The 14,871-nt window shown below is 41.2% G+C and overlaps 2 protein-coding genes across 3 annotated transcripts in view; both read right to left on the bottom strand.

Moving 5' to 3' along the window:
* CCDC34 (coiled-coil domain containing 34) overlaps positions 1-7,845 on the bottom strand; it is a 46,034-nt gene extending 38,189 nt beyond the window's left edge. The window contains exons 1-3 of the mRNA XM_019975795.2: positions 7,841-7,845; positions 6,419-6,979; positions 878-1,013 (exon numbers count right to left, since the gene is read on the bottom strand). Of these exons, the coding sequence (XP_019831354.2) occupies positions 878-1,013; positions 6,419-6,979; positions 7,841-7,845 (702 nt within the window). The remainder of the gene's footprint in view (positions 1-877; positions 1,014-6,418; positions 6,980-7,840) is intronic.
* A 2,598-nt stretch (positions 7,846-10,443) lies between these two features.
* Positions 10,444-14,871, bottom strand: part of LGR4 (leucine rich repeat containing G protein-coupled receptor 4) — a 105,341-nt gene continuing 100,913 nt past the window's right edge. For both annotated transcript variants that reach the window (XM_019975164.2, XM_070803971.1), the window contains one exon: positions 10,444-13,922. In XM_019975164.2, the coding sequence (XP_019830723.2) occupies positions 12,646-13,922 (1,277 nt within the window). In that variant the 3' untranslated portion in view covers positions 10,444-12,645. The remainder of the gene's footprint in view (positions 13,923-14,871) is intronic.

Raw genomic sequence — 14,871 nt, forward strand, 5'->3', positions numbered from 1 at the left:
ACAACTGAGCAACTTCACTTTCACTTTCATGCATTGGAGAAGGAAATGGCAACCCACTCCAGTGTTCTTGCCTGGAGAATCCCAGGGACAGGGCAGCCTGGTGGGCTGCCGTCTATGGGGTCGCACAGAGTTGGACACGACTGAAGCGACTTAGCAGCAGCAGCAGATACTGGAGGATTTCAAACTACCCAAATCTATTTGGCTGCTAGGTTCTAAATAGCAAACAGTAAGAGTTGAAGGAATGACGGATTCATGTGAAAATGTATTTTTTTGAGTTTGGAGAGGGAGAGTTCAGAGAGAATTAAAAATACAAAAATGCCTAGAAGCAAGGCAGGAAGGTAAAGAGAAACTAAGAAAACCCGAAAGCCCCTCAGATTCCCTTCTCCCAGCATAAACTCACTCTGGGGCACAAGCTCTGAATCGTATACGGTAGACTTCCTGCCTCTACTTCAGTTTTTATTTCTCTCCTCTCTTAAAAATTGTACCAAATATATGAGGCTGACTGTACCTTAGTTAAACATACATATGGTGACACTCTGTATGAATATATATTTGCACATATGTTTTAAAAAAATTTACAGAGAAGAAAATCTGGAAGGCTACATGCCATACTACTAACAATAGTTTTTAGGGAACGAGGTTGGAGATTTTAATTTCCCTAATTATGCTTAGCTGTATTTTCCAAATGCTCTTATAATCTGGAACACATATCATTTCTCTAGTAAGCTATAAATACGGATACAGCAAACTGATACCAAAATATGCTAAAACTTTGTCGTGAGGGATAATAACATCCTGATAATAACATTCTGATTTTGACAGCAGCTCAACTTTGTGAGCTTGTGGATTAAATAGAAAAAAGACTGTCTAGTTTTACCTCTAGAGCCTTCTGTTGCAGACGGTCACGTTCTACTTTTTCTTTGCCAACAAACCACACTTCCCACGGTGTCAGGCTGCTTTCTGGTAAGCGCACCTGCTTCTGTTCTTCTTGGTTATCTTCGGATCCAACCGTGCTATTACAAAAGAGAGGATACTACAGACCTTGCACTCAAAACTCTCTGACTTAGCAGTCAAAATGATTTAGCTGCAAAATAAAAGTAGACTTCCATGATACACTGACAATACTGTGATTTTTTTATATGTAAATATACACTTAAGAAACTAAGAACAAGAGTCCATTGTTTAAATTAGTTTATCCTTTAGACAGCCTCTGAATTCTCTAATCTAAAATCACACCCCGTCCATTTGCCTCAATTACAATAATTTTTTTCATTCTTAAACATCTTATGCTTGGACAACTAATTATAACACATGATCCTAACCAAATCCTGGTGCAGACTTTTCCCTTTTCCTCCTTTAAGTAGTTCACAAAGGAAAGAATACATACCTACACAGTGAGGATGGTAATGCCAATGTGGTAACAATTATGTTTTTGGTGTGAAGGGTGGAATCACGTTTTTGGTGTGAAGGGTGGACAGAGTTCTTTACACCCTCGATTTTTCTGTAAGTTGGAAGTTGTTTTGAAATAAAAAGGTACATAAAGTATATGGCTTTGTGTTCTTTAATGGTTTGGTGGACTCTATTTTGCCAGTTCTCAGACAAAGTGGCCACGATTTCCCCAGAGTTGTCAGTCTGTCTCTTTTGGGTACATGGAAAAGTAACCATTCACTCGAGCTCAACAGAAAAGGGAAAGGGAAGTACTTGTGAGTGCATATATACATACAGAACACAGGACTTGGCCAGGTCCAAGACCCCCATAGGAAAAGGTGAACCATTAGTGCCCATGGAAAGAAAGGCTGTTCAGGACATGAGGCAGCGAGAGAAAGACTAGGTTACTATAGATTCAGCCCCTTTTTGTCTCTTTAACATTCCTGCTTCAGGCAACCAACTGCCCCCCCTATGGCCATGCTCAGCTTTTTCTGCCTCGTAACTTCCATTTACTTGGTGGTGGTGGTGGTTTTTTCCCCTATTTTTGCACTCATTCATGCAATTATGGAATTTGTGTTCTAGTGGGAAAGGAACACTGTTGGTATGTTGTTTACTTCCTATATATCTTTCCTTCTTAGTCTTGCAGAACACTGCCTCATCCTCCCATAGCTTCATCGGTCATGAAGGTGCAGAAGAGGCCCACTCCAGGCATTTCAGGCTAGATCTTACTCCTGAGCTCCAAACTTTTATTTTCTACCATCAGATAGATGGCTTCACTTAAATATCAAACTCAATCAATCCAAAACAAATCTAGTCACCTACCAATCACTCACTACCCTCCTCCCCTAATCCTACCTCAGAGAAGAGTACCAAGACTCACCCAGTTAGCCAAGCCAGAAACACAGATCCTTGACTCCTGCTCCCCAACCACATTTGGTGCCACTCCCTCCCACACCTATACAATTCAGTTCAGTTCAGTCGCTCAGTTGTGTACGACTCTTTGCAACCCCATGGACTGCAGTACGCCAGGCTTCCCTGTCCATCACCAACACCTGGAGCTTGCTCAAACTCATGTCCATCGAGTCAGTGATGCCATCCAACCATCTCATCCTCTGGTGTCCTCTTCTCCTCCTGCCTTCAATCTGTCCAAGCATCAGGGTCTTTTCCAATGAGTCAGTTCTTCCCATCAGGTAGACAAAGTATTGGAGTTTCAGCTTCAGCATCAGTCCTTCCAATGAATATTCAGGACTGATTTCCTTCAGGATGAACTGGTTGGATCTCCTTGCAGTCCAAGGGACTCCTTTAAGAGTCTTTTCCAACACCACAGCTCAAAAGCATCAAATCTTCAGCGCTCAGCTTTCTTTATAGTCCAACTCTCACATCCATACATGACTACTGGAAAAACCATAGCTTTGACTAGATGGACCTTTGTTGGTAATGTCTCTGCTTTTTAATATACTGTTTAGGTTGGTCACAGCTTTTCTTCCAAGGAGCAAACGTCTTTTGATTTCATGGCTGCAATCACCATCTGCAGTGATTTTGGAGCCCAAGAAAATAAAGTCTGTCACTGTTTCCATTGTTTTCCCATCTATTTGCCATGAAGTGATGGGACCAGATGCCATGATCTTAGTTTTCTGAATGTTGAGTTTTAAGCCAGCTTTTTCACTCTCCTCTTTCACTTTTAAGAGGCTCTTTAGTTCTTCTTCGCTTTCTGCCATAAGGGTGGTGTCATCTGAGTATCTAAGGTTCTTGATATTTCTCCGGGCAATCTTGATTCCAGCTTGTGCTTCTTCCAGCCCAGCGTTTCTCATGATGTACTCTACATATAAGTTAAATAAGCAGGGTGACAATATACAGCCTTGACGTACTCCTTTCCCTATTTGGAACCAGTCTGTTGTTCCATGTCCAGTTCTAACTGTTGCTTCTTGACCTGCATACAGATTTCTCAGGAGGCCCAAACTATCAGGGCCCTCACCAAAGGTAAGAGGTAGAGAGGTGGAATAAGGAAAAGTTCTAAACACTTTTCTTTCCTGAAAAGAGGTACTGGGTTTTCTGAAGCATTTGAGAACAATCACTGCATCTATCTGTTCTCTAGGAAGTGGGAAATAAGCACGCCTTCAGCAGACGTTTATTGAACACGTCACAGGCATCTGACCTTGCCACCCACAGGCCTGACAACTCCTGCATTTTTTCCAGACCACGTCCTACCAATTGCTTTGAATCAGTGGGGATGAGCTGTGATAAGGTAGGCAGCTAGAGCCCCGGGGTGTTACCAGCTCATTTGGGCTTTGGCTAGGTTTGACATAAATACAACTAGCTCCTCCCATGGTGAGCTCCATTTGGTCAGGGCTTTGGCTCTTGGAAGCTAAAGCAAGGTCTTAGCAGCAGAGCTGCGGATGGCCTCTGGATAGCCATCATTCCCGGGGCTGCTCAATTGGCTACATAGCGCAGTCCTGCTGATTAAGCTCCGGATTTTCCAAAACCTTAGAATTTATTTTAAAAATCACTGGGACCAGGACTCCCTGGTGATCCAGGGGCTAAAACTGTACTCCCAATGTAGGGGACCCAGGTTCAATCCCTGATCAGGGAACTAGATCCCACATGCTGCAACTAAAATCAAAGATCCTTTGGGCCACAACAAAGACCCAGGGCAGCCAAATAAATAATAAATATCCTCCTAAAAAATCACTGGGACCAACTCAGTCCTGAAGAATCTGTACAAAGGCCCACATGAAAATGGACTCCTTTGAAACTGTTTCTTGTTGCTACAAACTGTGTGGACAAGTGGCTTGCTTGCTCACTGTTACTGATCTCCATTCCTACCAATGTACTTACTATTACTTCTCCTTCTTAAGAGACTCACTGTTATAACTGTGTATGTGAGTCACTTCATATGGCCTCATATTCAGTTTACTCACCCCAGGTATGCATGCCTTATAGCTACAGGGGCTAAATGGTTGCCTACACATAAAGCATGGATTCTCTGGTCTGTATTTCTTAGATCTCCTGTATAGAAAGTGAAGAGGAACTAAAAAGCCTCTTGATGAAAGTAGAAGAGGAGAGTAAAAAAGTTGGCTTAAAGCTCAACATTCACAAAACTAAGATCATGGCATCTGGTCCCATCACTTCATGGGAAATAGATGGGGTAGATGGGGAAACAGTGGAAACAGTGTCAGACTTTATTTTGCTGGGGGGGGGGGGGGGTCCAAAATCACTGCAGATGGTGATTGCAGCCATGAAATTAAAAGACACTTACTCCTTGGAAGGAAAGTTATGACCAACCTAGATAGCATATTCAAAAGCAGAGACATTACTTTGCCAACAAAGGTCCGTCTAGTCAAAGCTATGGTTTTTCCAGTGGTCGTGTATGGATGTGAGAGTTGGACTGTGAAGAAAACTGAGTGCCAAAGAACTGATGCTTTTGAACTGTGGTGTTGGAGAAGACTCTTGAGAGTCCCTTGGACTGCAATCCAACCAGTCCATCCTAAAGGAGATCAGTCCTGGGTGTTCATTGGTAGGACTGATGCTGAAGCTGAAACTCCAATACTTGGCCACCTGATGCGAAGAGCTGACTCATTGGAAAACACCCTGATGCTGGGAGGGATTGGGGGCAGGAGGAGAAGGGGACGACAGAGGATGAGATGGCTGGATGGCATCACCGACTCGATGGACATGAGTTTGGGTAAAATCTGGGAGTTGGTGATGGACAGGGAGGCCTGGCATGGTGCGATTCATGGGGTCGCAAAGAGTCAGACACGACTGAGCTACTGAATTGAACTGATACTGCCTTGTAAAGCCTGGCAATCAGAACCTTGTAAATGCTTTCTGAAGTTGACATAATGAGTCTAACTCTGAATGCACCTGCATCACCAAGCCTCTCTAAGAAAAAGATATTCCTGCAGGGATAGGCCCTTTGCTCGTATTTCTATATACTCAACAATAGGCATGTAGCATAGGCAAGAGAAAACATGGTCAGTATACCCTGGTACTAGGCCCAGCTCCTCTAATGACTAGGTGGAAGCCTTCGAAGTAGACTTTTTATCTGTCTTCTCAGTCACAGTTTTGTTATCTGTAAAATGAACGGCTTGACCTAGGCTTTAATTCCAAGAGAGTAGAGACCATGCCTGTCTTGTTTATAGGCCCTTACCTGGTGGCTCACACACTAAAGAATCTACTTGCAATGAGGAAGACCTGGGTTCGATCCCTGGGTTGGGAAGATCTCCTGGACAAGGGCATGGCAACCCACTCTAGGATTCTTGCCTGAAGAATCCCCATGGGTAGTGGAGCCTGGTGGGCTACAGTCCATGGGGTCGCAAAGAGTGGGAGACGACTGAGCGACTAAGCACATATAGCACAAACTAAATGTTTGCTGAAAGAACAATTGTAGAAATAAATTAAGATGACTTTAATAATCCCTTTGATTCTAGCATTCAATGGCTTCTACTTTTAGTAACTTTTAAGAGCAGACCTGACATTATCTCTGGATGCTGAAGTCATTGCTAACCCCAAAGCTTCAGCTTTTAAGCTGACATAAAAAGTATACTGCTTACTACAACCTACTTCACCGACAACCAGATTTTTTTCATAATCGCTACAAGTGTTACTAACATGCAGTAAACCACATTTGGGTGTTAAAGATTTAAACCAGAGTTCTAGTGTCCCCACTCTGACTTTTGAGTGTTCATAAAATGCCTGAAACTGTACCAATTTTGTGTGTTTAGTGCTCGCTTCTTGTGTGTTTAGGTGCATTTCTCTGGGGAGGAAGATTGTAGCAACCATCACATACTCAGGAAAAGGGGTTAAGAACGATGGAAAAATCTGTAGTCATGAGTAAGAACCGGCCCAAGACTCTGGGCCAAAAGGAGCAGCACCTGCGGCTGCAAGTGCCCGCGTTACCTTTTGAGAGGGAAGACAGGAGGGTATCTGGTCGCCAGACGAAAGTACTTAGTAGGGTCTAAGGAACCTTGAGGGGGCTGTATCTCGGATTTACCTGGTGCACCCCTGTAACTCCACTCCTCTCAGGCTCTCCACCTTGGCCTCTGAGTCATAAGCATCTTCGTCCACATCTTCCTCCTCCTCCCCGTCACCATCGTCGTTGTCAAATGGGAAGCTCTGGTGGCCGAGGGGAGACAACAGCGACAGGGTGGAATTGCTGCAGCTCAGCGGTGTCGACAGCGAGCACACCTCCACGGCCTCCAGGCCCGTCCCCCCGGGGCCTACCATGAGAACAGGGAAGCCCGAGGAGGGCCGAGACCCGGACCTGCAGTCGGCTATGAAACGGGGTTCCAGAAGGGGAGAAGCACTCCCCCACCGCCGTGCGGCCCACATCTGGCCCGCCAAGTTCAAACCGGCGGAACGGCGGCGGGGACGTGCTTTCCCAGCAGGCCTCGCGCGCGCCGGCGCAGCCAATCCGGGCGGGCGCGGACTTCGCGTTGCCGTGGCGACGCGTGGAGGCCTCCTGGGCTTTGTCCCGGCCTGCAGAGCGTGGCTTCCTGCTCCCGTCAGTCTTCTGGGTGTCCTCCCTCCTTCCCAGCCTGTATCTGCGCTTGTGCTTGTGAATTAACCTCGCAGACGAGGTCCCTGCTCTCGGCTCACAGCCAGGAGGGCCGGTCCGTTGTTTGCTGTGGTTCGTTTGGTACAGAAAATGTGCTGTTACTGAATAAGGCAGATTCTTTAAAGCGGAAAGAGGCAGAAGCCAAAACTACCCCCATATCATTACAAGATCAGGGTGACAAGGATCAGTCACGATTTCTCTCAGCACATGGCCACACACGGCTGTATTTTAGGAAAAGGTGGGGGGCGGGGGGCGAACTTTATCCAAGTTTACAAGTGTATCTAAAGATACACTTCTGGTACAATTTTTCATTATTTTTGGTAGTACCTCGTCTGCCTAGCATCACCTCGGCTTCCTGGCATCTTACAGGAACTTGCTTATTCAGGTGAATATAAACATATATATGTATAAGCCTTTACTTATACAGGGCCTCTCTGAAACATCTAGTGTACTGGGGTCTGTACTAAAAGCCCTGCAGTCCTCACTCTTTCCTAGTGAAGAGTCATACCATTAAAATATCACGTGATATGTATACTATGAGGAATGAAAAAATTTTGTGGGACTTAGAAAGGAGCACTCTCCTCTCAGGGATTGAGGGTGGGGATGAAGGTAGTAAGGGAGAGGTAATAGACACTGAAGTTAGTTATTTTATTCATGCTAATAAACGGGCTTTGTCCAGCTCATAATGCATATTGCTAGTAGAGATATCACACGATGAAAACAGACAGTGGCTAAAACAGCACAGATTTGTCATTGACCAAGGACTAATACAAAATCTTCAATGACATTTAGATCCCCAAATAATTATATACAGTAGAAATAATAGTAACCAAGGGCGATTTATAGTTAATAAAATACGACATGGTTAAAACCCTTTAAACGGAATGTAAACTTTGTTAAAATTTTCGGTAAAAATGAAAATGGAAGAAAACTGGAGCAATTTAAATGAGTGATGAAATTGATGGAGGAATAAAAATGGCTTGAGTTTTCATTCTCTTACCTAATTATTCAATAGTGTCATGTCTGGTTAAAACCTTTTAGGTAAGGATGTTTAGAATTAATAAATTAATTGATTGATGCAAAACAGTATCACCCTAGGTCACTTTAGGGCTTCATAAGGGAGTAAACTTGAGAAGCTGTTCCCAACAAACATCACCCCATACTACTGAAGCATAGTAGGAAAACAAGTTTCAGTATGAAAGGACCTGGATTTGAATCCATGGTTTTTCTCTTATTTGCTAGGTTTCCCTCAGTAAGTTTCCCTGGAGAAGGAAATGGCCACCCACTCTCATATTCTTGCCTGGGAAATCCCAGGACAGAGGAGCCTGGTGGGCTACAGTCTATGGGGTCACAGAGAGTCAGCCACGACTGAGCGACTAACATACAACATCACCTAAATAAGCTGTTTGGCCTTTCCAAGTCCTTACTCATTCCTCTGTAAAATAGGGAAATTCTGTAATCTGTTTCCCAGTTATATCATCTTATTAATTCTCAAAACTTCTAGCGCAGAATCAGATAAGAGAAAATGGTAAATGGTAACTTGTGTCATATAAGCTCCAAAACTTTCCCACTATAACCTCTTACTATGGGAATCTAAAATGTTTTAAACAAATTATGCCCTTTCCTGGATGCCTCAGAATCATTGAATACATGACCAAGTATTGCATTATGTTGTAACAACTCTGGAACTGTGAGGCAAAGAGTCACTAGCTTTGGTGCTTGAACATCATCAAATCCTGTGGTCTCGTTTCTTACAGCACCTTTTCATTACTGGGACTGAGAAACCATAATCAAGTTTGGTAGAATTATATAAAATGTATAAATAAGGTCAAAAGAAGGCCACTCCCTTAAGTTTCAGGATGTTGACTTAGTTACTTCTCTCCTTACTACTCATTTATTTATATATTTATTTTCACTTTCATGGTATATTGGGGATAATTTCTGCTTTTTTGATTGGCATTGTAATCTTGTGTAAGTGAAAAGAGAGACCTTTGCTTGAAAATCTGTTACAAAAGTAACCTTATTACCAGTGAGTGCTAAGGCAATATATACTAAAAAAATGTAGTCCTGGACATATTGAAACATTTTCAGATGAAACAAAATGTCTAGGATTTGCTTCAGTGTAATCCAGGGGGCAGAGGGATTCCAGAAGATGAGTGAATGGGATAAAGAAGAAATGACATATACCACGTGCTCTTGACAACTGCCAAAGTTGGATGATGGGTATGCGCAGTGAGGGCCAAGAGCGTAGGAAGAGGGGTAATTACAGTATTCTACTTTTAGTTATGGAAATTCCAAACATATACTGAAGTTTAAAACAAAAACAAACAAAAACAAAAAAATTAAGGGGAACTGGGTGCTGGTTTGGGCTCTAATTTGCTGTATGGGTCAGATATTCACTTAAATTTCCTTAGGCCTTCTATTTTCCCATCTGTAAAATGAGGGCTTGATAATTATGAATACTGAGTGAGTTCTAAGCACAACAGTCCCTCCTTATCCATGACAGTCCCAAACTCCCAGTGGATGCCTGAAACTGCAGATAGTACCAAACCCTACAAATACCATGTTTTTTCCTACACAGTTTCTTTTTTTTTTTTTACCTTTTTATTTTATATTGAGGTATAGCCAGTTAGCAATGCTGTGATAGTTTCAGGTGAGCAGCGAAGGGACTCAGCCATACATATACATGTATCCATTCTTCCTCAAACTCCCCTCCTATCCAGGCCGCCACATAATATGAAGCAGAGTTCCCTGTGCTATAGAGTAGGTCCTTATCCATTTTAAATATAGCAGTTTTATTTATCAATTAGGCCCAGTAAGAGAATATCCCAAATTACCAGCATCACTATTCTCATGCTTTGGGGACCATTACTTGAACACAAGTGCTGAGAGTCAGAGATGGCTAAGTGACTAACGGACAGCAAACGCTGGACAAGGGATGATTCGTTTCAGAATAGACGAGTGCAAGATTTCATCACACTACTCAGAAGGGCACACACTTTAAAACTTATGAGTTTATTTCTAGAATTTTCCACTTTAATTTTCCATTTTTGGACCATGGTGGACTACGGACCACTAAAACTATGGAAAGTGAAACCTCAGATAAGACAAGAAAGGGAGGCCTATTGCGTTTTGGCAATTGACTGTATCTGGGATATGCAATTTCTTTAAAAAAATCACGTTTTGGCAATTGACTGTATCTGGGATATGCAATTTCTTTTAAAAAATCACGTTTTGGCAATTGACTGTATCTGGGATATGCAATTTCTTTAAAAAAATCATTTGTTTTTCATGAGTATTGTTCAGCCTTAAGATACAATAAAACCTTACTTCTAAATTTCAGCAAAGTGTTCTCCCAACATTTCTTCTAGAACTCTTAAAAATATTTTACTTCAATTCACTTAGTTTAACACCAAAACAAATTCATTAATATACCTAGTTATAAATTAAGGCAAAATAGATTGCGTTCCAGAAAGTTTAATGATTCAACACACTGCATACAGTATTTCCTATCATATGTATAACACATTTTACCACATATTTTCAGTACCTGCTATTCTATTGTTTAAATGAAGGCAATGAAAGTATTCAGTAACAAGACTTTTGAAGAAAAAACTTTTAGCTAGATTTTTTTTACCAAGTTATGATTTAATATTTATCAGATGTGTAAATATACAAACATGATGGCAATTTTAAAAACTTGTGAATAGTTGGCCTTACAAAATTACAACACACTGTAAATAAATCCCTCCCACGTTTTATACAAACTACATGATTTTGATATACAAAGATTCTGTTTTTATTACACTGACAATGTACAACCAAGAGTATTTACAATGCAAAAAGTATATAAACCAAAATTTAACATTCTGCTACTGGCAGCCACTATAGTTTAGGAGGTAGCTTTAATTAAACAAAATGAACAGAAGCCACGTTTCCCAACTTGTGTTCTAAAAATAATTTACATAAGATAAAAATTCATTATATGCACATTATATACAGTTTAATTATTAAACTGCAATCTAGCTTAATGTTTTTAGTATCTCATGAACAACTAATATGGCAGTGGATTTGCTATTGATTTAGCATACTGTTCAAAAAAATGTATTGAACATTTGTCACTTTAAGACTCCACATAATGACATGTCAAAAGTCCATAGATGACTATCAAGTACAATTTTTAATTTTTAAAGACACAGGCCTCAGCTTTATGCCTTTTTTTCCCTTAGTGACATATTTGTCTTGTCTCACAAGAACAGTTTCAGAGCTGTTGCACAGGCTCTTGTAAATCAAAGGAAGGGAAAATATATGGTAGCGTCCACGTAAGAGCATAGGTTCAGGAGAATCCAGCTCACCAAGAAATAAACGTAAGTGCTTTGTGTCATAATTACTCCCGATTTCTCCCACCTTAGTTGAAACCATTTGCCACAATTTACTTTCTGTACAATTCAAGCTACAGGTAGATCACATACCAACAGAATTGGAAAATACTGATAGAGCCAATGGTATTAGGAAGAGTTTTATCCATGAGAACATTATACTGCTGCTCCTACTGCTGCTAAGTCGCTTCAGTTGTGTCCGACTCTGTGCAACCCAATGGACAGCAGCCCTCCAGGCTTCCCCGTCCCTGGGATTTTCCAGGCAAGAACACTGGAGTGGGTTGCCATTTCAATGCATCAAAGTGAAAAGTGAAAGTGAAGTCGCTCAGTCATGTCCGACTCTTTGCGACCCCATGGACTGCAGCCTACCAGGCTCCTCTGTCCATGGGATTTTCCAGGCAAGAGTACTGGAGTGGGGTGCCATTGCCTTCTCCAGGGAGAACATTATACGGAGCCATCACCTCCCTCAGATACTTTTAAAATCCCCTGTTAGTAATTTAGCCAAATCTACTAAAATCACACAGCAATGAGCCCTTTACTTTGTCCTAATAGTATGATCACAAAGCACTGAAGAAAAAATTAGATTGAAACAAAGCAATGCATAATGACTGAAGACAAATGTGTTCAGTTATTCTTTTAAAATCTAACAGTTGTTAATATTGTTTTAAAAACATCTTCAGGTTTTAGATTTCAATCTCTTACACAAAATTGATGATTCTATTATGTCAGAGAGAGATTAGAAAAATGCAAGAATTTAGTGCCTACATCCACTCTCATGGTCCTGTCTGGGAAACGATTCCCCCCCACCTTTTTTTTTGGCCCTGCAGTAAGTTGTCCTGAGATTAATGATGAAACATTAGGTAAAATTAGCAAGCCTTTTTCTTCAATTATATAAAATCACCATTTAAAATATTCTTAAAAAATATTAACAGCTGTTCTCTATCTTGTGCTTAATTCAAAAACAGGTATACATTTGCTCCTTATGGATCAGAAAAACCCAACGTTATACTGCTACGATATACATAAAATCTTTTTCAAGTTAACTATTTGTTTCAAATAGACTACACATTGCTTGGACACTGCATTTTGTCATCAATCAATAGTTCAGGCACTTGTCCTTTGCAAAGGTCTGGTTGAAGAAATAACTGCCACCTTTCTCCTTCTTCTAAGTGACACCAGGCAGTGATCACTGAAGTGCTTCCCAGATGAGAGATCAGACTAGGGTTCATTCTTACAAACACTGTGATTTTGGTTGATGGGAGAAACAGTTACCAACACATGGATTCAGTCTTTAACTCTTGGGAGATTGTAAGCATAGCGCACCAAAGGGAATCCTCGACTCTGATAGAAGCAGGCTCTTCCGCAAGCCTGAACCTGGTCAGAACTGTCTGAGACAAAGGAATCTTCTTCATCAGCATAATCAGAGTGGGCAGACTGCGTGCCACAGTCGGACCAATAGCCGTCTGGCCTTTGGCAAGAACCCACTGTCAAGGCAGGACAGCTGTGTGATTTTATTAAGTGTTTGCAGGACACTGGCTTTGTCAACAGGAAGGCTTCGCAGCAGTCACACACAGTCAGGTTGCCCTGCAGATGTGAGTACATGCCGCAGTCATAGTAGAAATCCTGCTCCACACAACCAGCTTGGCTGCTGATGGAAACTGAGGCCGATCCGCTTTTCTTGGAAACATGGCGCTTCAGTAACTTCCAGTCTTCTTTAAACTTTGGGTTGAAGAAGACATAGAGGACTGGATTCAGGCAAGCAGGCAATGGGAAAAATATCAGAGTAACAGACTTCATTATTTCGGGACTGATTGAGACGGCGGTGATCAATGGCGCAAAAGAGAAAAATGCCACGGGGCAGAAAAAGATGCAGTTGGTGAAGATGAGCCAAGCCACATGCTTAATCATGCTAGATTGTGAGCTCTCAGAAAGGTCTTCTTTTTCCAAGTTGCAGTAGAGTTTAGTGTAGATAATAGCCATTAATAAAAATGCTAGTGAGTTTAACAGCACTAAAGTTGCGGTAAACCCTAACGATGGGGTTTCTCCGGTGGGAAATGGCAAGCATAGAGGGGATGCGGAATACTCCCCTCTATGGAAAAGGGGGAAAGAGCCTGCCACTGCGGCCCCCAGAAAAGCCAAAAGGGCAGCAATCCGGAACTGTCTGAGGTGATTGCTTTTCCCATTTTTCATCATATCCTTTGCAGATAAGCTTCTTTCGACGGCTGCTAACATTAGTAAAAATATGGCGCTTTCTGAGGAGAAAACGGCAAGAAACCCAGCTATTTTGCAGCCGCTGCCTATCTCCCACCAAATGCCAAATTCAGCAAATCGGCCCCAGGACACGGCATCCAGAAAAGTTAAGATTCCGGTATAAGCTCCCATGAATAAGTTAGACACAGAAATCAGGCCTATAAACAATTTGGAGGAAGGCACTGATGTACAAGATGCAAATGTTGTTAAAATGACAAGCAGGTTGAAAAACAATGCAACCAAGAAAATGAACCAAACAGTAAGACGGATCATCCAACTTCCCAGCAAGTATTCGCAGGGCTTAAAAGCACCTAAAATGAAAGAGAGAAAAGACAGTTTATAAAAGACTATCTTCCATAAGATATGGCTTGAGAAACTAGTAATAGAATAATTAATCTACTACCAAAGTGAATTGACCCAGACTGAAAAGATTATCATTTCTTAGGCATCTAATCACTGGACTAGGCTATTTAAAAATTTATTTTAATATGTTATCTTAATATATATTTATTTTATTAACTACTTGGTAAAGTCATACAGTGATATTTAAAGGAAATTTTTCACTTTTTCTCATACTGAAGTTAATATGCATATCACAGTGACTGGTATGTGAAAGTTACTTCATATGCGGCTTAGAATCAGATACATTAGGGTTTGAGTTTAGGGTTTATAACTTGCTGCTTTTAAGAGGGCAGCTTAAATCTCTATAAATTTCATTTTCCCACATGTGGATAATAACACCTATTTCATAGCATTGTGTAGCTTAAGTAAAATTACACACACAAGGTACTTAACCAGGCTATTGGGTACATGGTTGGACTTCAAAAAATGTTAGGTCCTTATCTTCTTTCTTCCCAGTTCCTAATATACTCTATACTAATTATATATGATACATATATGTAACATATTTTATACACACTTCTTACAGCCTTCAAAAGCAATCTGATGAATCAGGCTAAGATAAATATAATTATCCCCATTTTTCATGCAGAGACTTCAAAGTGTTTGGTAGACCTGATAGAGGTCTTTGAACAAATAGTACAGTGAGAGCTAAATTACACTGATGTTAACAAATCATGTAAAACTATATCCAATAACACCCTGCATCACTTAAACTAGAACTGCAAGAACTAATTTAGTAGCTGAGTTGCATGTTCTAGCAACTGACTTTGGCATGCTAGTTATGTCCCAAATGACAACTGTTTTATTTAAAGGTTAGTAAAGAAAAAGAAAATGTTGTCTGCAGAGCACAAGAAAATG

Source organism: Bos indicus, chromosome 15, assembly GCF_029378745.1.
Source record: "Bos indicus isolate NIAB-ARS_2022 breed Sahiwal x Tharparkar chromosome 15, NIAB-ARS_B.indTharparkar_mat_pri_1.0, whole genome shotgun sequence".
Taxonomy (NCBI): domain Eukaryota; kingdom Metazoa; phylum Chordata; class Mammalia; order Artiodactyla; family Bovidae; genus Bos; species Bos indicus.